This window comes from Periophthalmus magnuspinnatus, chromosome 18 (assembly GCF_009829125.3).
Source record: "Periophthalmus magnuspinnatus isolate fPerMag1 chromosome 18, fPerMag1.2.pri, whole genome shotgun sequence".
In the NCBI taxonomy this organism is placed as follows: domain Eukaryota; kingdom Metazoa; phylum Chordata; class Actinopteri; order Gobiiformes; family Gobiidae; genus Periophthalmus; species Periophthalmus magnuspinnatus.
In genome coordinates, this window is record NC_047143.1 from 21775909 (window position 1) to 21800297 (window position 24389).

A 24389-nucleotide genomic window follows, 5' to 3' on the forward strand; every position below is an offset into this window, starting at 1 on the left:
AGGACTGTATTATTGGACTGCAAAAAGATCCCCCTCTCCACCCTCCCTGCGCCACTAAATGAGGTCCACTGATCAGGGATAGGCAGGCTAATATGTGTGTGGAGGAGAGGAGGAGGAGAAGGAGGAGAAGGGAGGGAAGGAGCTGGGGAATGCGCACCTGCAATTTTTCTCATTTGACACAGTTGGTCTTTTGTAAGGTCTAGGGGCAGACAGAGAGAGAGAATGAGATGTCTAGGGAAGTTATGGCTTTTGGCTTTGGTATGCCCCCCTTGTCCCGAAACAGACATCTTCGCTATGGTATTCTCCACATCCGGTCGGAAAAGACAACCGTGTGCCAAGAAATTGGCCAAGTAACATTCTTGGGAAATTACCGAACAGTTGGCTGCGAAGTCGATAGTGGAGTGATTATAGAATTGAATGCGTGACCCAATTGAGACCCTAGATGCAAATCAATATTTAAATATCTTTTAATGGTGCAATTTGCAGCATTTCTAGTGGACGGTCTGTCACCTGCTTGTCTACATGGAGATGTTATGGCGTTGCTTGGAAAATTCTGTCAAACGTATATATATATTTTGCATTTATTACGTTCAATTCATTTAATTTTTTGTTTCATTGTTCTAAACCTGGGTTTTTCTCCTTGTAAATCGTAAAAATCAACATTAATCTTTGTAAAAATCATTTGGAATTTTAGAATTTACCTTGTCATTTTTAAGAACTGAGTTAAAAACATCCCATGTATCTTTTGTGCTCCCTTTATTCTTATCTAACAGATTACTGAAATAGTCTTTTATTGCCTTCTTACCAGTTTATTTTTAATTCTTTTTATATCAGATTTCGGATTCTCATCCTTTGTTTCAGAAAAAAATGGATACAATTTTTTTTTTGTTTTTTCTTGCAGACATTTTTAAACCCATTTGTCATCTGGGTATTATTTGTTGTATTTTTCTTGCTATCGAAATTTCTTTTTTTTTTTTTTAGTTCTTATCATACAGATTAATCAATATTTTCACAAAGGCATCATATACAATATTAACATCTACTTGGTACACATTATCCCAATTTTGTCTCTAAGTTGTCTCTGAATGCCTATATAGCCTCTGTAGATTCGTTTCCTTTCTACACCAGTGTGCACAGACACTGGGGCGAGGGGGATTAAGTGTCTTGCGCAAGGACACAACAGCAGCATTCATTAGTGGGAGCTACAATCGCACCGCCAACTTGTGGGTCTGAACTGCCAAATATATGAAATAAAGCAGTAAAAGTTATATGTCTACTACTCAAAAATACCAAATACATGCATGTTGTTGTGAGAAGGGTTGCTTCTCCACAGATTTGACCTGCATTTTGGTGCGTACATGCTTGTCTCCATAGAAATAGGTAGGTTTAATGCTACATACCAGAGAAGTTACATATAATGCACCGTTACCAACTGTTTTCTTTGTAAATGATTTTGAACTACTACCATTACATATATTGCCAAATTGTAATACCTCCATGATGTTAAAAGAAAAAAAAAATCTAGATGATGTCAACACTCATGTCTGAAGCAATAAATGTAACACATCATTTTGTAATTTTTATTTGTGTAAGACTTGCAAAACCTTGGGAACACCCTGATCCGTGACTTTCCAATCACAAACAGCTCATATTTTTCTGACTCGCCTCTGTCCCATCCTCTCATTACTTCACGTTGACCCAGAATGCAATAAACCAAAGTCATTCTTTATGCAGCAGGTCATAGGTGAGTGTTGGGAGTGCAGTTAGCCTGGATATCAGTGATCCATGGTGTGTGCTGACACCTCCTCCCATCTCCTATGACTAAAGACTGTGACGTGAGACTCAACACGGGCGGCGACCCTTCGGAGCGTCCGTTCTGCACATGTGTATAACTCAGAGAGGCCGCCGTGGTAGATTTGTGCTGTTGTTGGGGGAATACAGCTGGGAGGGACTGTATATCTGTGAGGTGCAGTGCATAAAATACATATACAGCTCTGGAAGTGCTCCGCCTTGGCATTTGTCCAAACAATGAAATAGCTTGCATCACTCCTGTTCTATGGACTTTTCCCTCCTTTTATTTTAAAGTGAATGATTTCTCTAATGCTGAGAGTGTTTTATCTATGACTTTTCACACCTAAAAGCTTGCAAAACCATCTCAAAATATGGCAAATGTCACAAAATAAATAGCAAGAGACAAATTTGTTTCTGTCAACTGGACACAAGACGCTTTGTTGCTCATTCAAGCTGCTGCTTCAGTTCTGGTCAGATTACTATTGGACACTGACTTATACACACATGAAAGGAGCTAGCTACACTGAAACTAACACACCTATTTGTTTACAGTTTACAATACACTTTGCAAATATGCTAATGGGTGGAAGAAAACCCATTAAGGCCTGAACGATTATACAAATATGCAAACATAGGCGCTATCCACACTTACCTAGGTGTATTGCACTAACAAACAGAAACTGTAAACAAATAGGTGTATTCGTTTCAGTTATACAATCATGTGCTTGCGCCAGGTTCGAACCACTGACTTTCTCTTGTTGGTGGTAGACTTCTCACCCTATACAAACAGATTCAAATCCTTAAGTCAATTTAATATCAGTATTATTTATCAGCAAAGGAAACTCATTATGTACAATTCAAAGAACGCATGGCTTCCTCTAATCCAAGCACAATTAATAAGGAAATAGCCTTGAATCCCATTGGGAATGGTCACAATAGTGGACCTTCTATTGTCAGCTGCTGTATTGAATTCCCACGCAAGGCCATCTGCAGTATCGGCCAAAGCCCCAACCGAGCATCTCTCTATCGCTTAGTCCTTTCGCATTCTCATCCCGAGGTTTCATGGGCTAATCTGCGCGTGGTAACATTTGATCTCTCCCACCTCCCTCCCGTATGAATGCCCACTTTACAATACTTGATATTGATTTGCTGGAGTGAAATCACTAGTTACTGCGCACGGTCCATTGGTTCGGTGACAAATCCAAGAGAAAAGCGTAAAGCCGGGTCACGGACCATCTTGGCCCTAATTGACTTTCTGCGTCTCAATGCTATCAGGTCCTCCTTTGTTTGTGGAAATTAAAATTCTTCACCATAGCTCCAGTTCTACAGCTCAAGCGCAGTGCGGGCTAGTACTGCATTTGCTTTTGGAATAAATTGTACATCTAAGAGTAGTAGTGAAAGGATTTTTACTGGTTGGGAAGAAAAACATGTACATTAGCAATTCTGTTTTGATTATGTCTACATGTTACTTTTGTACTGGTTTAAACTGGTAGCTGTTTGTATGGATGACAACCTATGTTTACCTATTATAACTTGTCTATCTCCATAAAGGCACCAGGGTACACGCCAGGTTACAGGCCAGCTCTGTGGACTGGTGACATCACTAAAAGTAAACATGTTTTTCAAGTTTTTTTTGGTTTTTTTGTTGGTTAAATGGATAAATGCAAGATAGATCAATTCAGTGACATACTGTGGAACATACACGGCATAATAATAACATAACATCTCTATGGACGCAGGTAGAGCCCTCATCAGAAAAGTTACATCATGAACCTTTAAAGTAGACCCATTATGCAAAATCGACTTTTAGCGAACCCATGTTATAGATATTTCCTCTCACCGTTTACTCACCCAAAGTTGTATTTGTAAAGATTTGTGCATGTCTGAGCAATCTTTCATCGCTCATCATTTTCAAGACGCCATATTGCCGATCAATCCCCGTTTTGAGCAGCACCTGCATATTCCCACTGCTCTCTGCTTACTTTGTTCTCGCATTTTATGTTCTTAATCTGTGATACGTGCAGGATTCGGCAGCGTTGCGTAGTTATTTTTGAGTTTTTCTTTTTAAATCTGCTCTTTGCGTTATTTACAGCTGTCCAGCCGAGCTGAACGACGTCGTCAGTTCCCATTGGGCACTGCGGTTTTCTAACGCAAAAGTCAGCCAACTTGTTTCTTTTATTAAATTGTTTTAGATGAATATTGCGATTTCAAATGTGCAAATTATAATACAATGAGCCACGGGTGTCATAGATTATAACTAAAAGCAGACACAAGCACAATAGGTCTACTTTAATATTAATCCATTTTAAGTGTATTAGCAACAATTCTCTCACTAGGATACACATTTTCCGTTGCCTCAAATGGCACATGGATTTTCTGCGTTCATTGCTCCCATGCCGTTAGACGCTTGCTTACAGGGACACAACAATGACAAAACACATTCACCTGCTGAACAAAGACGATTAATCCCTCTTTCCTTGTGATGTGCAAACACAAGCTGGGATGTCATGTTGTTCTGAAATTTGGAAAAAAAAAAGAGAACATTTTCTGATGCACATGTTTGAAATTGAGAGGAAAAGGGACAGCAGACAACAACTCTTCACTGTAGGAGCACAGCCATTAGCGGCGTGCCATTTGGGATGAAGTATGTATTCACAAAGTCCTGAGAGCTGCCACTGGAACATGGTTCAATGTCACCGCACAAAGACACAAACTCCACAAGCTAATAAACAGTCGCACATCAGGAGACTCGGATGACAACCTGCTGTTTTAAATAACTCATTTAATCTGTCTGGTCTGTCACATCTTCCAAATTGGTTTGTTATTTAATTTAGATATACACTACCTGACCAAAAAAAAAAAAAAAAATTGCCACCTGGATTTAACTAAGCAAACAGGTACGAGCCTCCTGCAGTTAGTCAGGTCAAGCAACAGCAACAGTCTGTGCTCTACCTGAATATACTGAATGACCAGGTTATTCCATCAATGGATTTTTTCTTCCCTGATGGCACGGGCATGTTCCAAGATGACAATGCCAGGATTCATTGAGTTTCAAATTGTGAAAGAGTGGTTCAGGAGCATGAGACATAATTTTCACACATGGATTGTCCACCACAGAGTCCAGACCTTAACCCCATTGAGAATCTTTGGGATGTGCTGGAGAAGCTTTGTGCAGTGGTCAGACTCTAACATCATCAATGCAACATCTTGGTGAAAAATGTATGCAACATTGGATAGAAATAAATCTTGTGACGTTGAAGAAGCGAAATCGAAATAATGCCACAGTGAATGCGTGACGTAATCCAACAAAATATTAGAGTGTATGACCTTTTTTTTGGCTAGGCAGTGTATTGGACTGTATAAAGAAGTGGACTAAGTGAGTGTGATGCTCAGCTCCAGTCAAATGAAGCTCATCGAGGCTAGCAGTTATAGGGTCAAATTTGGGGTCGAGCTCAAAGTTTGGAATTCCGACCGTGAGTATCAGTTTAGCGGGGAATGGGCGCTTAGCAACGCTGTCAATCAAACCTGTTCCCAACGCTAGCGGGAGCGACCTCTCGGAAATAGGTGCCTGATTTGTCTGTTCTTATTGTTCATATCTTAATTTACAGACACAATAGTGAAATAAGAATAGCAGGATCATGTAGAGCGGGTTAATACGAACATTTAAAGACCAGAGTTAATGGATGCTCACTTCCAATTTGGAACGCAGTGGCTAGCAGGTTAGCTATGTCCATTTATATGTAGATAGAGGTATTGGCATTTTCTAAAAAAAAACTTGTCTGCCCTTACAAAACACAATTTCACTATTTATCTGAATATGAGGCTAACAAAGGACTGCTATATGATCAAATAAAGTAGGAAAACGTGTTAATATCCTAATCCAAAATCTAATCTCCTAATATAACAAAATACTACAATGCATTACACACCCCCAGCAATTAAAATGATGTCTACTATTTTGCATACACATTTAAGCATCATAAAGGGAATAATACATCGTAATTGCAAAGCCAGGTACACGCGATTGCTCTACTGATAGCCATTACCAATACGTACATAAAATAACATCACTGCAGTTTATTTGTGTCGGACGCCAAGGAATCCTAATTTGAATAATTAGCAAAATGCCTACAATGTGGCCTCAAGGTTGTATTGCAATCATAGCGTTGCGGCGGTAACAATTTATCATGCGTGTGGGTGGCTGTTCACTTCACTCACACTTCCGCCATACATTTGCAGATGGCTGTAAAAAGACTTGGAGGTGCAGGTCTTTCATGGATTTACATATAAGGTACCATGTTACAGTGTCACCAGAATGCAAAACATGGCACATATAAGCTCTGTGGACACGGTGGATTGATTTTACAGGCAGAGATAAAAAAAAAAAAAAATGGAATATGTTAGTTTTATGCGCTAACAGTGTGGCAGCGGTCTCTGGATCATGGTTATCTGGATTTCTCGTGCAGTGTAAAGAAAATGGCATCTACGTTCAACAACAACGTAAATCAAATTGCGACGTGATCCCTGTGACATAACACAACTTTGGTTCTATCGTCATATTGTGATGCTGTGCTTCTCTCTTTTATGCAGTTATATGCTCAAACATACTGGCTTTTACTCACCAATCCCCATGTTGGTCTGCTTTGTTCATGCTTTGTGACAGGTGGAAACAGACCTATTATGCAAAATCGACTTTTCAGCTCTGTTATAGTTGTTTCCCCTTCCCTCTGGCATACGCCCACTGCTATGTACTGACTGTGTTCTTTAATTTGATTTTCTTAATCGATGACGCACATAGGATTCGTCAGTGTCACGTAGTCATATCCATAAGAGACGACAGCTACACGGCTCATTGTTGTGATGACGTTTACGGTGACGTCAGCTCCCATTGGGTACGGCAGGTTTCAAACACGTCTTACTGTCGTTTTAGATAAATATTGCGATTTAAAATGTGCAAATGATAACATAATGATCTATGGGTGTCATAGATTATAACTATATAATCGGTCTTTAACCAATCAAAAGTGATGTGCGAACTTTCAGAGGCAGCAGATGGCTTTAGTCACCCATTACAGACAACTGCCACTGTGTAAGAACTGTGATCAAATTAAAAATATTGTCCAAACCATCAACACATTATATTAAATGTGCAATATGTTTTGGTTAAATTCAAAGGCACGAGATATTTTACCATGTCAGTCACAAAATCTGCTCCAATGTCAGTCATGAAAGTTAGCATCAAGTTAGTATTTACATAAATCTCTAAAACAGTCAAATGTTGCAAGATCAATTCTCAGCCTGACAGTTTTCTGATTGTCCCAACCTACTCTTTACCCTCATTTCGTGCTATACTACCCTGTTTGAGCAAATGTCTACAAATCTGTAGAATCCACAGATCACTCCATTTCTGCGATGTGACTGTAAAAATGTGTAGCCCGTCTTAACGTACACCCATTCACATTAAACAGGCTAATGTAAACCAACATCTACTGCCCCTTGACCTTGCCGTCAATAAGGTCCTCATTAAACACCACTCAGCCACTGTACGTCCAGTTTAAATCACAATTGCACAATGCAACGGTGTAATTCAAGTATTCAGAAGATATATTTTGAACTCTGATCGGATACCTATAAAACATGCCGAGGTATTTAACCCCAACCCGCTATTGCTAATGTTGCTGTCATTCATTTGTCAAAGGTGGACTGATCTGACGGCAATTTGGCAATGTCCGTGCTATGTCTCTGAATGCAGCGGGCAGCAGAGGGCAGTTTTTTATTCGCCCATATCAAGCAGGTATTGATTTTCCACTCATTACTGGAGAACGTAAAAAGAGCTTTCGGAACATGGTGCCAAATGCCACAAAACATAGCACTGGCTTTATCAAACACAAATAGACTGCCATTTAAAAGAGGTTGGAAAATTGGAATTCTATTATTGTCATGTAGGTTTTCGGAATGCAAAAATGGCATCAAAAGAATATTCAGATAGCTATAGAGTTAGTTGCGGGCGTAATGACACTGAGGATGCCAGAGTTGTACAAATATAAAGCATTTTTGCACCATTATCTGTTTCTTGGAAGAGCTTATAGAGAAAAATATAATCCATTTCTCTGAGGAGAGGCAAAACAGACTTTCCACACAGGCTCCAAGAAATGCATTTGACATTGAAGTTTTAAATGCAAAAGTTTTGACAAATTTATAAATGTGCTCAATTTTGCTTTTTCCTTGATGGACTTTAACCAGTTAGGCATTGGAAACATGAAAAATTATCATACTTTTGAGTTATCGTAGCCATGGTTTGTCACGTATGCACTCGATGTTTTTGAAAACCCAATACTGCACTGGTTTAAAGTTTATTTAAGTATTTTTTTTATTTACAGTCTTTACTCGGTTGTGACAATATATATGCCAAAATCCTCAGCTTGACGGACGCAATTCTTTTAACTAAAATGCAAGCTTGTTTCAGTCTGAATGAGTCATGTTTGTGATGAAAAGCCTGGCTTGGGCAAAAACACAATCACAAGTGAAAAGACTAGGTTTTAATTAAGCTGTTCTGCCAAATGAGAAAACACAATCAAGGCAAAATGGACCAAATACACATGGGCATCTACTTAACTCTTTCTGGGCTTTACTTGGTTCAGCCCACACATGCTCACAACATGCTAATGCACTGTACAATGAGCAAGACTTAATATAATTATGTAAATTAGTGGGCATGTTTGAGGGAAAAGTGCGCCAGATGAGATGAGGTAACATGCAGATTTTAGTCACTAGAAAGTATGTTGCTGTTATGTTGACATGAAAAATTACGCCTTGTATTTGTGGTTAAATCCAAGCACTGGCAAGTTCATACTGTTTTTGTACCAATGGGCAAAACGCTAGCCCTGTTAAGATGAATAGAATATATGGAATTATGGTCAATCATGGTCACATTTTTATATAGCGCTTTTCCACCTTCAAGTCATCAACAACAGTAATCATTTGGAGGAGCTGGAATTGCACAACCAACCTTAAGATTAGTGGACAAACACTACCAACTGAGCTACTGTTGTAGGTACTTTTTCTTTGTACTAGTGAGGAACCTTTTATTTGTCCGTAAAGATTTGAGCTGCAGAGGGCCGAATTAGTAACTTATAATTATATACTCTAGCTCATAGTCTTAATTACTGAAGTGTTTCATAGTATTGTATTGTAATGTATTCTATTTTTTATGTATTTATTTTACTTTTTATTTATTTATTTATTTGTTTTCTCAGGGTTATCAGTGGAATACATTTTATTTCAATACACTATTTTTGCAGCCCACCGTTTAGTTTGTTTTCATACCTCCGGAAAAAGCAACGTAGGACACAATGTGAGAAGAAAACAGCAAATGCGTGCACATGAGCAACAAAACACAAAGCAAAACAAGAGCAACTCAACTTGGGCATTTCTGAGCGTTGCAAAAGAGAGAAAACATTATGGACTGGGACCGAGCAAAGATCATTGAGACAAAGGACAACAAGCTCCATCGCTGGATTAAAGAGGCAATCGAAATACGGAAACGTGCCCACGTGACTTTAAACCGAGACGAGGGGCCTTTTTTACTCTCACACACCTGGGATACGGTCCTGAAGAAGTCGCACTGTAGATGGCGCTGTCGTCCTGCCTCCACCTGTGGGAAAACAGCACCCAATCAGCTTTTAAATCAGCTGACCAGACACGTCGCTAAAACATAACGTGACCACTCTAACAACACCGAAAGTGAGCAGTAGAAACTGTCAGGTATGAAGACAAACTAAACCTTGGTCTGACAAAGAATTATTAAAATAAATCATCGGAACACCAGAAGAACCTCATTGGTCTAGTGGGATGCATTTGTTTCAATATTATCACTTATCCTTAATATTTTCTTGAGCAATATATCGCACTTGAAAATGTGTTAACATGACACACGAGACACTTCAATCACCGTATGAACGCGCTGAATGAGAATAAGTCGTGGAGGTCAAAGGGGCTGTTTCCGCCTTTTGAACGCATCACCGCTGGAGGAAGAAAACGCTCATTTGCCACAATCTAAAAAGGTGCTACATTGACAGGCTAATCTGTGTTATTCACCTCACCTGTCAGCGGTCATGACGCTATACCTGATTGGTCTATAGGTTTCCCGCAATTCTCAGCACCTAATGCATTTCAAAACAAAACCCGTGTCAATTTAATCATCGACGCGCTGCTCTAAAATGCACTGAAAAAGCTTGTCGATGTAAATTCTCCGCTAATGCATGTATAATTTACCTGCGCCTTCAAGGTTTCCATCACAAAATACACCCATCGCCGTTACGCCAATGCAACCGGATGACTGACACCCACCCACTCTGAAGTCTACTTATTTTTAATACATCAAGTGGCATCTCGCAGTCACCTACATGCCTGTAAACAAAACCGAAAAACAAAAAAAAAAACCTTTGAAATATGAGCTCGAATAAATCATTTGTTTAATTAATTAAGCAAATTAGGCAAATCCACGGATGCCTTCGCCGATGAAGTCAGAGCCCTGGCACGACGAGATTAATTAAGTGAATCGGGTGCGGGAACAGGGCTGGTGGAGTTAGCTTGCCCTTGTTTGGGTGGGTACAGATAATATATCAGAGGCATACCTGACGCAGAGGAACAAGAGGTGTCTGTAAGGTGGCCAACTCCACACAAGCGGGGGAACTTATTATGAATGATAGGGAGGGGGGGGATCACGCTGTGTGGGCCTGTCTCTGTAATGCATCTTATGGAGTGTAACCTTTTACCCGGGAGGCGCGAAGAATGCACATGCCATATGGTGGGTAATGTAAGCCAAGTTTTATACCGTAAGTAGAGAGGGAATATTGTCATTTATTGGGCAATACATCCATACTATTGAATTAGTTTGTATTTGAATCCAAAACTGGTTGCCTGGTTGTGTCGCCTCCTCGTCTCCATGTAGACAGACAAGTTTAATGCCATACTGTGAAATATTTAAGGCAAAGCAATACAGTAGCACCAAGACAATGACTGCGGTTACATCATAGCGTTCCATATTTGGAATTTGGGAGAATCATAGCAACCAAAGAGCCAATCCAGAGCAAAGGTAACACCCCTTCCCGCCCTTATGGCTTTTTTTTTTTTTTAGCAGGGATTGGGGGCTTAGCAACGCTGTCAATCAGGCCAGTTGCTAACGCTAGCGGGTGCGACCTTGGGGAAAAAAGGCACCTTGTCTCTTATTAATATTCATATCTTGATTTACGGACAAAAGAGTGAAATCAAAAAGCCAGGATCGTCTAGGGCGGGTTAGTACGAACATTTTAAGACCAAAATGACAAGTCTGATAGCAGCAGTTACAGAGAGAGGGATGACGGTTTTGCAACAGAAAGTGAATTGGAGCGAGAGTTGATGGAGCCGGAAGGGTGCCATGCTAACTTCCGATTTGGAATGCAGCGGCCAGTGGGTCAGCTATGTCCATTTATATGTAGTCTATGGGTTACATGCACACTCAAAATGTGATTAATATCATTTTAATCTCTTTCTAATCATGGTCCTTTTGATTCCTCACATCAGATTTTGCAGTTCATAAATTATTCAAGTCATCTTAAAGGTTCAGAAATCAGATTATAAACAGATTTTCGTGTGCATGTGTACTCAAACATATAAAAATGAATTAAAATTACAACTCAGCTAATAATAAGCAAAACCATTATAACATGGCTAGAACATGGAAATACGTTTAATGCCATGCTGTGGAATGTTAAAGTCAAAGCAATAGCATCTCCATGGAGACAAGCAGGTAGCAAAATCTTCTGAATCTTTAACATAATAGATACCATGATGACATAATTTATGTTTTTTTCACTTTATCTACCTGTAGTCCCAATGTTATACTTGACTGTTTGCGGTTTTACTTTTAAAAAATACCCATATTTTTATCCGATCGTGGTTGCAGTGTTTTGAACATTGTCATTTCCCCCTGTTTTTCGCTGTTACCCAAACAATGATACAGATGCGCTCTAGTTGACTTATTTTCCAGCCCAGCGACAGCATCTGGGATGGAACCTTTTTTTTTCTAATCTCATCTGACTCCTCTGCTTTACTTACAAACAAAAAAAGGAAGCCAGCCATAGCACAAACAAGATGCAACAAACCTTACACAAGCACTATTTTTTCTCCTTAATTAAACTTCTCTAAACATTTATCAAGATCTTTACTCACTAGTCACATCATTAGGGGTAGTAGGAATACATATTGGTCACTAATTGTAAAAAAAAACAACAACAAAATGACAGAATGCAAGGAGAGCAACACTTTACATAAATATTTGTTGGTTTTCAATGAGTCAAGTTCACCAAAGACTAGTCCAATAGTCCAATATGTAACTTTATGCTGTGCTCTGATCATACACTGTATATATAAATTGACATAGCTAACCCCCTCTCTCTGTAACTGCTGCTGTCAGGTCATATTTTGATCTTAAAATGTTTGTATTAACCCGCTCTACATGACCCTGGTATTTTTATTTCGCTGTTGTGTCCGTATGAACAAGGTATGAACAACATCAGGCGCCTTCTTTCCCCGAGGTCGCTCCCGCTGTCGTTGGCAACAGGTTTGATTGACAGCGCTGCTACGTGCCTGCTCCGTGCTAAACCGGCGGTGCGGGCGGGAAGGGGCGATACCTTCAACAGCCTCGCTCTGGATTGGCTCTTTGGTTGCAATGATGTTCGCGGTCGGAATTTTAAAATACGAAAACTGCTAGCCCCGATGAAATTCTTTTGACCGGAGCTGAACGCTATGGGTGACGTCGCACTCACTTAGTCCACTTCCTTTTACAGGTTATAGCTTTGATAAAACATACTAGTCTTGTTACGATACTAAAATTTCAAACTCGATTTTGACTTTAAGGAATAGACGCAATACTCGATACCAATTTGGACACCATAATGATCATAAAACTCTTAATTTAGACAATAGAATGAGGTTTTCAACATTAAATCATAGTACTTTCTTTTATATTACCTTGCGGTCGGTCTTATATCTGTGGAATAAATTTGTCTTGAGAATGTGACATTTTAGCAACGACTTGTTCAAATGAGCATCTAACTTTGATACTAGTTTGAGTATCAATTAGTGTCCGATTTTCGATAATTTTGACAAAACAATCACCAGGGATTTAAGCCTACTCAGTTGAATCAATATAAAAGGGCATGCGAGGTTTCTTAACAGATAATGATGTATTGTGTTGTGCTGTCTCCCAGTCTAAAAATGGTAAGCAATTACAGAGCCATGCACAGACACAAAAAATATATCCCGAGGTGTCCAAACTTTCACTGAGGTTCACATATTAAAACATTTCCAAAGCGCAGGGCCCGACCGGTGATCAATACGAGTTATTCAGACGGATGCGTTCTACATTAACTTTGACAGAGCTATTATATCTTTAATAAGGCTTGGAACATTTATTTTAGGTCCTGTACCTCAATGCAATGTGGGTGTAGAGATAGAAATAAACTGGCAAGGTAAAGTACTTTTAGACACCGCTGACTTAACTCAAATTTACAGCTATGTGGGATTACTCAAACATCCTAAGGAAAACCCATTAGAACATATTTAAAAGCTTATAAAAGTAGATTGTAACCTGATTTTTTCCAATATATATGAGCAAAAATGTCTAAATCATAAAGCGTCTTATTATCTCATAATCAGAAAGTGCAAATTAGCATGCTAGTTGTGGCAAAACTCCACTCTGCTCTCTTAAAAGTTTTGAAAAGCGCTTATGAACTCACTGTGAATAATTATCATGCAGGGGAAGCTTAGGGTAATTAAGGAATAACTTTGGACGAGTTTAAAATGCAAACTAATTCTGTTTTTCACGTTGTAAAATAGACAAAAATCACTTACGGCACCTTGAAGAAATAAAATGTTTTGCCTAATACTACAACCACAATATGCAAAACTGTCATGTTTATACTTGCCAACAATGAAAACCCTGTGAAATCTTTACATCTGCGCATGTTTATACTGTCCCATTACATGTTGGAATCACCATCTTGTGTATAATCCATGCCCGTGCCTGTATACAGACTGAAGGGACTATAGATTACCATGGTGAAGTAGGCCAGCACTCCCAGGAGGACTCTCTCTCTCCTTTCACAATGACACTGTGAATACTCCCACTCCACATTAAAGCCAGGCAGCTGCAGTACATTTCACCGCAACATCTGGTGCTGGCTTACAGCACCGAGCACAGACCCGGTGTCAAACTACAGCTTTTTTCTTTAAGGGAACTGCCAAATTGTTTACATAGTATGTCAACATTTGTGTGGGAGTGTGCAGAAGAGAGGGGCTTCCCGAGAGTTAACCAAATGTTTGTTGTTGGAGGTAGTCAAGCAGGAAGTGTTGAATGATCAGTTAGACGGGGTTTACTTGTGTCACTGAGTACACTTGAAAAATCCATAATTTTACAGTTTTGGGGGTCCTGACTTGTGCGCATCCCTTATTTTCAGCCCAATAATCAGTATTCTAACGCATAATCGAGACCAACTATAAAATTAAGTTCAAAATACTTTCATTATGCATTGTAATTTGCGCATTAGACCGTGGTGTTCTTTGTTAATGTACCATATACAAAAATGTGCTTTGTTTTAATCTAAATTATTCATTCTGTCCTATATTACATTTAGTTGAACCATGCTTAAAAATGCATTACATCACGTTGCCATTTCACTTCTTTGTCTCCATGACGATGTTTGCGCTTTGCCTGGAATTTTCTGTAGTATTTAACTTATGTATCTTCAGTTTATTTATTCACAGGAGGTTTAAGTCCATATCTATGTTATAATGTTGTTTCCTCATCAAAAACAGCCCTGGAGTTATGTTTTGCTTCACTCACGTATGTTTAACACACAAACCCTGCACATTTAGGCTGAGTTCTTCTGAACAGGAAACACTCCGTTCCACCTTGTGATGTCATGTTGTAATACAGGAAGTGCTCGACTGTGTTTGCAAACTCCACACACCTTCACTAGAATCATTTGGATAATTTCAGCCCTGGAATTGCTTATTTTTTTCTGAACAAAAAGTAAAAAAGTAGCTGTTAACTTGAAAACTACCACTTGATGACATCACAAGGTAGAACAGAGCATTTTGAGGTTTGGAGATATAGACGGACTAATAATATAGGATGCGAAACAAAATGAAAACACAACTCCAGGTATGTTTTTGATGAGTTAATACTGTTACAACATGACTTCTAGCTCAAAAGAGTCTATTTTGTGTAATATAGAACCTTTAATACATTAAAACATAAAACATGGTTAGATTGTTAATGTTTAATAGAGGTTGTATACGTTAACTGCAGCCCAAGAGCCAAAACTATCGAGCTGTTTTTCTCAGACTGATGTCACTCTTTCCGATGTGATCAATGAGTGATTGATTATCCCTGGGTGACTTGAAAAGCTAACATGATTACAAAAACTCCAGGTGTTTTTACATGCGTCGCCTCATTAACCACAAACCATGCATTCCTCTTGCCTTCCCCAAATGTATTTTTCTTACAGTGAGCGATCTATTTTCCACTACTTTACCATACTACGTGGATGTAAGCGGATGCAATGATGGCATTACAGACAGGAAAGCACCCTCATCAGTCTAAAACATTATGTAGAAAAATGGAGTTTGCTAATGTGAATCCATGACGCTGGTGGTAAATGAGTTAAACCTGCCAAATACAACCTTTTTGCTTTAAATAAACTGCCTTGTCGTTCCCGCGCACGTCGCCAACACATTTTTCAGTCTAAAGCATCTATATGTGTTTTTATCAATCCCGCCCGGTGACACTTTGTAATTGGCCGGGACTGTGTTTGTCCAGCCAATGGGATATCAATATGCTGCGGCGTCAATCTCGGACATGCCGTCTTCTTCCAAAAGCTTTTGTGGACAATAGATTTTCATTTAGGAGCGGCCTTTATTTAACCTATGTGATCACAAGCTCCAAAAGTGAGCTGAGTAAATATAGACGGCAAAAAACAGATATGCTTTCACGATCGACGGAGCACTTTAGCGTCGATGCTAATCAAGCACAAGGTCAAAGTTTAAAATAATGACTTCCAATAATACCCAATTGACCCTTTTAGTGTTGGTAAACCATAATGCTGAGTTTGACAGAATGAAATTAGCAGCAGCGACTAAATTTAGATGTTGCCATGGCAGCCAATTGCCTTTATGCAACACCAGAGCTTGATTAGAAAGTAGTAATGCATTTAAGTACACATTTTAGGTATTTGTTCTTTACTTAAATCTGTTTTAAAGTGGATAGTTTTTACTTTTACTTCACTACATTTAAGAGCAGTATCTGTACTTTCTACTCCACTACATTTCTGAACTGGACTGAAAAGTAAAAATACTTTCTATTATTGTTTGAGATCTGCAGAAAAGGCTGAGGGGGTTAATTTCATTGTGTTCATTCTTTATCAAAATCTCGACATTTGAAGCTTTCTTAGATCTCAAAATCTGTGCAAAATACTTTTTACTCTTTACTAAAGCTTTTTTTTTTTTTACCCTGGTGTCTGTACTTTTACTTTTGTAACAAAATGGAATACTTCTTCCACCACTGGTCAGATGTAACAGTATGCAACTTTTTAGCCAAAATAAATAAATAAAAGAAAGAATAAAAGTATATGGATTTTAACTTTTATTTATTTATTTTATTATTTGCTTTTATTACACTGGGAAACATGCTTCCTTATAGTGAAAGGAGCGTGCATCTCCACAAACCTGACTCAAATCACACACTTTCACATAATGTATGATTTCCACATTATGATTTTAATTTTTTTCTATGGAATCCTGCAAGGGACATTCCGCTTTAGGTAATCAAAGCCAAACTTTTTAGCCAAAAAAAATAGAATGAAAGTATGTTTTTTGGGTTTTTTTTTCACATTTTGTTTGCTTTTATTGCTCCGTTCCCACTGACCCTCTCTTCTTCCCCTATTTATTTATTCTCACAATGCTCAGCTAGTTCTTATGGCCTCTTTAAAAGTTAGAAGACAGCATTGTAGTCCCCTAGTGAGCTGTAAGGCAAAACTAACCATACTCGAATGCGCTTTTTAATGGCGGTATTGTGAACCTTGTCATCTGTGCTTTGCGTCAATATCATGGCTCGCAAACAATTCAATTAACTTCAGAGTTCCCATTAATGATTTTAGCCATATCAAATTAACATTTTTATGGGCCATTGCGCCACTCCTAACACTCCTCGCATCTAAACCCCTGTTAATTGTGACCAGCTAGGACCATACAAACCGCACTACCGCTACAACACGGACTTGCTTTTAATCTGAATTTAAATCGCTTCATTTACTTTGCCACTCCACATTCCACGGGAAACGTAGCTAGTTACCGCGACGTGAGAGACAAAGGCCTCACCAAATTAATCTTAAGATCTTAATGTGTGAAACAAAAGGCTATGAGATGCTATTGAGAAAACCACATTACAGTAGAGTAGCGGTGTTAATGATTCTCCGGGTACGATCTCGGAAGTCTTTTCAGAGAGGAAAAAGAGGGACGGAACTAAAAATAGATAGAGAATGAGAGAAAAAAGAAGAGAGAAAACAAGTTGAAAGTTTTGGGGGAGTTCAGAAAATAAAAAGCTGCTAATTAGTGAGAAGGCAAGATAGACAGGAAGAACAAGAGAGACAACATCCTGCTTTCATCACAGTTGGTCTGACAGAATCTGACACTTATATAGGGCACACAGGGAGTTATGATTCAAAACCAGGCTTGTCGGAAGTGTAAAGTTCGGGAATGTGGCTACAAAAGCAGATGGGAAATCGTTGTTGTGCTAATTGGCTAAAAATATAGGCGGAACTTTTGGAATATGTACATTTCCATTATTGCAATCTGTCTTTTGTGTTGCTGCTACTGCTATTTAGTGTAGACAAGTGAATGGTTTGAGTTCAAGTATTTGAGCTGATGTACATAGAGTTTTATTTTATTTTTTTGTTAGCATTTCATTTCAAACTGGGTTAACATCAGTTTTTTTTTTTTTTTTTTTTTTGTTTTTTTTATAGTACTTTCTACATTTTCTATATATGCAGAAGACATTAAATATATGAAGCAAGATATATGGAATTATGCCGTAAAGAAAAAATGTACTAAATATTTTTTGACAAAGCAAAGTTTGGGTACTTCGCAGATTTGAATACAACATTTTTTTAAACATATTTTGTTGAATTAATTAACATAATTTATTTGCTACATACTTCCATATATCTTACTTCATATATTTGATGTAATCTGTGCGGATATAAAATAAAAAAGTAGTAAAAATTAAACACTGAATGAGATGGTGTGTCCAAACTGTAAATTGGACTAGTATTTGTAATATTTGTATGAAGTCACATGTATTTTTTTAGGAAACCATATATTTGAAATGGTGACATATGATTGTGTAATGTGTATTTTAATGAGATAAGTTAGTATAGTAATGCAATATAATGTGTAGTTTTTATTTTTGTGTGCACCTGCCTGGGAGATAGAGATGGAAGGTAGTAGTAGTAGTAGTAGTAGTAGTAGTAGTAGTAGTAGTAGTAGTAGTAGTAGTAGTAGTAGTAGTAGTAATGTCTGAAGTTGAATGAATTTGTATATGATCCCTGACAAATAAAGAGTAAACAAAACTAAGTGCCCTTTTAATACAATAAAATATAGTAACGTTGTTTTGTATATAACCGTTTATAGTACTACTAACAACCTGAAAAGGCTAGTTGACTGGACTGAAACCAAAAGTGTATGCATGGTACTTCAACTGTAATTTGCTAGTACAAAATAGAAAATACATCTGTAAACTAGAGATAGACCTTTCGCACTTTTTAGCGCATCGGCTATCGGCGTTCAATCTCCAAGAGAGGCCGATATTTTGTTTGGTCCAACCAGCTGCCTAAAGAATCCACAAAATGCTTTATTTGAACACTTAACAACAAGAGAACATTGCACAAAAAGTGTTTACACTGTTCTCTTATCCAGTTTGAAGTAAAACAGGGCTATGGATGAGGTTGTGGTAGAGTTTATCGACCGTCGTTTTCGCTGGATTCTAAGCAATCTGCATCATGGAAAAAACCCAGTCGATATCTACCCTAAACTGTTTGTGTAACTAAAATAGCAGACATAGACAGTGTGCGGAAAGACTCACCCAAAGCGGCCGGAGCGAAGAGGCTGGCGAAGACTAGCAGCCGTGCGGTCCACATGGCCTCCTCCTCTTACCGCCCGCTGCCCGACGTCCCAGTAGAGTTCAGTCCACAAGTCCTTTTGTTTGGCAAACGCCTGTGATTCCAACTCTGCCCTCCTTCCTCTGGCAATGCTTTCTTATCCCACCAGACCGCAGAAACCACCAATGCCAGATGCCGCCTCAAATCTGCAACGACACAAAATAAAAACAGCATTTTAAGAGATAATTCCGGTGTTAAGGATCACAATGAATCATGCTTTTTATGAGAACAATAGTGCAGATTCTCCAGAAGGAACAACGCAACAGATGGCGGCACGGCGGCTTTATCATCAATCCTTATGGCTATGGGTTTGCAAGTTGTCGTCAAGTGACACTAAGCAAGTTGCTCAATCTCCAGTCATGCAAGAGCTCATACTGGGTGTGATCAGCCGCACCGTCGAATGTATTTTGGGATCTTCTGTTGTTGTTTTGCTCATCCAAGCGTTAACTCCCCCACCTAAGACACAAATCACCCCCACAGAGCTGCGAGAAGCAAGTGCAAGAAGCTATAGCTGCGAATGCATTAAACCAACACGCCTAAAAACCCTTGTGTGTGTTTTTTTTTTTTTTTTACAGGCAGTAATTGACATATGAATCGCAGCAGTCTTCCTCTTCCTACAGGCACGAGTCGCAACGTCACAGTTTGAGTTTTAGCACCTGTAAAACTATTTGCGCAGCCCCCCCCAAAAAATCTGGCACAATTAAAATGTCTAACCAGGAGTGAGGCATGAATGACATCACTGCTGAGATAAAGCAAATCAGATTAAAATAACATGAAAAAGTTTCTATGGTGATAATCAGAATATCAAAAATATATTACTCAGCTGCAGCATAGTGTGAAATGTAGGGTTGGGTATTGGTTAAAGGTAACAGTACCAAATACAGTACCTTTCTTCAAAGTAATTTTTTTGTGGAATATATTAACATCCCTTAGTCGCTCAGGTATGGTCCATAGCAAACGAAAAAGTCAATTATGGCAACCAGACAAACATTGTATTTCAGTTTTCTGTTCTAAATGATTATTACAGGAATAGGTATTGAAAAAGTACTATTCAGGAACCGGTAACAAAATGGAGTACTTCTTCCACCACAGTCTCAAACTAGCAAAGTAGATTAAAAAACAAAAAAACAAAAAACAAAACATATTATAAATTGTCTCATGCATTGTTTTGGTAGTTAAAGTCACAGTATGCATGTTTTGTTTTTTTTTTCTCATTTTGGCTGCTTTTCTTACATTGAGAAACATCGTCCTTACAGTGAGAGGAGCTTGCATCTCCACAAACCTGACTCAAATCACAAACTTTCACATAATGCATGGTTTCCACTGAATGCTTTTAACTTCTGTTGCCATGGAATCCTGCAAGTCACATTCCACTTTGGATAGTTAAAGCCCTAGTAGGTAACTTTTTAGCAAAAAAAATAGAATGAACGTTTGTTTTTTTTTCTTTTTTTCCCCCATTTTGGTTGCTTTTATTGCTACATTCCCACTGTCCCTCTCTTCTTCCCCATTTATTTATTGTCACAATGCTCAGGTAGGTCTTATGGCCTAGAAAATGAGGTATCGCTCAAGTACTAGTAGCTAAAAAAAAAATGGAAAAGGTCATATTTTTGTATAGCGCTTTTCCACCTTCACCTTCTTCCACCTTGCCCAAAGAAACAACAACAACATTCATCTGTGGAAGCTGGAATTAAACCACCAACCTATTAGTTTATAGCTCTGACTGCTCAACCAATGATGTTTATGTCGAGAGCCAGATTCAAACCCTCGGATCAGTGGATGAACACTCTACCAACTGTGCTACTGTCGCCCAGGGTTGAAATCTGCTCAGTCTTAGTGAAAGGAATTAACTCCAGCCACAAGGGGTCAATAAAGGGACACCAAAATAATCATTCTTTATAAGGGTTTTCCGTTTGATATGAAATAATCCAATGGATGGTTTGAGTTCAGATCAGGCAGCTGTTCTATTGTAATTTAGGGTCAACAAACAAATACAAAGAGAACTGTGTTATTCCTGCATTCAGGAACGCAACATCCCTACAGTGACATTACAATTTGAATTTAATATCCTAAACTATTTTGGAAAACCATAAAAAAAATCGAATATTATACGCCGAAGTGAGTTAAAGGATGACATCACCATTTATAGCTACTGTGCCCTGCAATTAACTGCTAACCTCAAACCCAATGAGATTTATATGGTGTTAGCATTGGCTGTTATTAACATTAAGCATGTGCAAAAAAAAAAAAAAAAAAATGTCAAGAAAAAAATATAGCACATAAAATATTACCACCCCTTGTCCTGTGATAAGTAGGAAGCGTGTACAATATATTCTGATGAGATTATCCCCATTAAACCCCATATCATAATATTAAGGTTAAGTCAGCTTTAATGGTTGAGCTCTATATTATCTACTATCAGTCATGGTCCAGTGCACACAACACTGCAGTGCGACACATGTTAGCCACGTTAGTCGAGCTGCGCTGCCTTTAATACGGCCTTGGGTTATTCCACTGTGGGACGGTTGGGTTACAAAAGGTCAAGTGCAGCGAGGGCAAAACTAGAGGGAATTTAAAGCTGCCAACCAAATCAATATTACAATAAAAAGATGGCTTCATATTTGATGTAGACCTTTGGCATAGAGTCTACTGTTGTTGTATAGGGTTTGTGACGCCATTTCTAATATGTAGCGTTGGAGTGTACAGGTCAGTGTTGACAGGTATGTGGTTTTCAAGCGGGATTAGGCGGCTTTTTGAGAGCTGCTATGGGTGAAAAATTTGTCTGCGGGTTAGGCCATGTAAAAAAGTATTGATTTTAGTATTATCCTGTTGAAAGTCTTGAATTTCAGTGACAAATATTCATATTCAAAGCCATATGTTCTGTGGGTTTGTGGCGGTTTTTCAGTCTCTCTTGTGGAGGTTGGACCTGGCAACTCTGGTACAGGTAGAATAGGCTTAGGTAACGACAACTATGGACCAAAGAACAAATTTTTACCATTTAGAATAGAATCAACCATAATTTCAATAGGTAAAAGTAAAAAAAAAAAATTCTTAGGCATTGCTATATAGAATGGTAGATACTCCAGAATCGTCTTAGCTGTTTTTTTAACACAATAATTCAAAATGCATGTGGTAATTTTCCATTATTTTCCATTTCATAATCTCCATCTTGTAAATTCTGCCTCACCAAAAAAATATTTGAAAGTCGTCGGCACTGTTTTCCCATTTATTCCTGTCTAGGGCGTGATTATGAGTTGAATTCTGTGTTTGAGGTGCCATCGCTGCCTTCACTTCTTTAATACATGCAGCACGTCAGTAGCTTGAAGACATTAGGCTGTGATGGGAACGACTATATTTGATCAAAGCAATATCCTTGTGAGTAAACCGTTCTTTTAATAAAATGCCCTGACAGCCCTGGCAGCAGTAAATAAAATATGACTTCAAACCTGATACAGTGGCTCTATTGGTTATTATTTACAGGAAAATAATGCATTATCTCAGGAAGGATTTTCAAATGAGTTGAGACAGGTCAAAAAACAAGATTTAATACTTGTTACCTACGCAGTTTTATCACCATTTCTATATATTTTTAGCTTTTCCCTTGTGTCAGTGATTTGCTTATTGACTTAGCACAACGTTTTAAACCAGATGCCAAACTTAATGCAATTATCTTCGATTGTATAAGCTTTGGACTGTTCGCCATCTTGGGCGTCATTGCAAGGTTGGAATATTACCTTAGTGGGGGTCTATCACTCTAATAAGACTTGGAAGTACAGACAGAGGTGCGCAGAGTAGTTATTACCGCTTTGATTCAAGTAGAAGTACAAAGGGGTCCAAAAATTACTCAAGTAAGATGAAAAAAAGTAATTTGGGAAACTTAAGTGAGAATTCATTGGTCAATATAATGATTTTGTCACTTGTAAACGTACTCACTGTGGGAAGAGCAACCACAACTTTTAGTCAAGTAAGTGTACTGTTGCTTTGGATTACTTAGGAGTCACAAAACTACTTCCCAAAGTAGAATATCAAAGTAAATGTAACCCACCTCTGCAAACACATTAACTATAGACTATAATCAAACAACCATGTGTTTGTTTTCCATGTGTAAAATAATTATAATGATCACAAATTCACACATTAAGGCGATAAAAATGGTAATCGCTCAAGCACAGGTGTGAAATTACAAAAGGCTCCCCCCCCTTTCGTAGTTGTTAATTTGCTAAGGTACAAACTGCCACCAGCAATTTAAAAGAACGCACCATAAAAAATACATATTTATGAGCAAAGCAGAGGGTTGGAGCTAGTTCAGTGAAAAGAGATAGAGTGGCGCAGTCCGACCGTGCCAACTCGTCTCGTATTCCAGAAGGAGTGGTATGATACATTATGGCGCTGACGTTTCAAGGGTAACTTTTGAGAAGGGGATTTGGGATAACTCCCTTAGATACGCTGGCCAACATTTGGGGACAGCCGCTGCATCAAAAAGACCATTTCTTCATTACCACCTTGCACTAAAATCTTTACAACTTCCAATCGCCAATGCTGGATGTGTTTTTCTTCCCGTCAGCGCAGAGTGGGCACAGATCAAACCTGGCAGTTATAATTAATTGACTTTTCTTTTGCTTCTCAATGTAAGAAGAGAAGAAGAAGAAGAAGAGGCAACAGTAAGAGAAATAGCAGGAGGCAAATGTAAAGTACTTTCATAATCGGGTTTTTAAGGTGAACTATGTGACTCTTCTGCTGGAGGGTAAACAAACTGATTATCTCCCTGGAGATGTTACTGGAATGCCTGGAGTGCTCCACAACAATAGACTGTACACATAAATGGACATAACTTGCTAGCCACTGCATCCTAAACAGGAAGTGATCATGGGTGCGCTTCCGGCTCCATCGACATGGCTCCAATTCACTTTACATTGAAAAACTGTCACCCCTCTGTCTGTAATTCCTTCAACTGCAAGTCATTTTGGTCTTAAAATGTTCATATTAACCTGCTCTACATGATCTTCACTATTTTGTCCATGATTTAAGTTATGAACATTAGTAACAGACAAATAAGGCAGCTTCTTTCCCCCAAGGATTCTCCCATCAGCATCAGGTTTGACTGACATTCCCTCGCTCCGGACTGGCTCTTTGGTTGCTATGATACTCGTGGTCAGAATCCCAAATACGGAACTTGACTCCAAATTCACCTCTATAACCGCTAGCTTCAATTAGCTTCGTTTGACTGGAGCTGAACGCTATGGGTGAAGCCACACTGATTTAATCCACTTCTTTATACAGTCTATGTCCACAACATCGTATTAGGCCTATACCGCTTGCCTTTATTCAATTACAGTTCTTTAA

The 24389-nt window shown here is 38.6% G+C and overlaps 1 protein-coding gene across 8 annotated transcripts in view; it reads right to left on the reverse strand.

Moving 5' to 3' along the window:
- Positions 1–24389, reverse strand: part of LOC117385965 (adhesion G protein-coupled receptor L3-like) — a 339155-nt gene that overhangs the window by 224687 nt on the left and 90079 nt on the right. For all 8 annotated transcript variants that reach the window (XM_055229021.1, XM_055229023.1, XM_055229022.1 and 5 more), the window contains one exon: positions 18974–19195. In XM_055229021.1, coding sequence (XP_055084996.1) covers positions 18974–19028 — 55 coding nt within the window. In that variant the 5' untranslated portion in view covers positions 19029–19195. The remainder of the gene's footprint in view (positions 1–18973; positions 19196–24389) is intronic.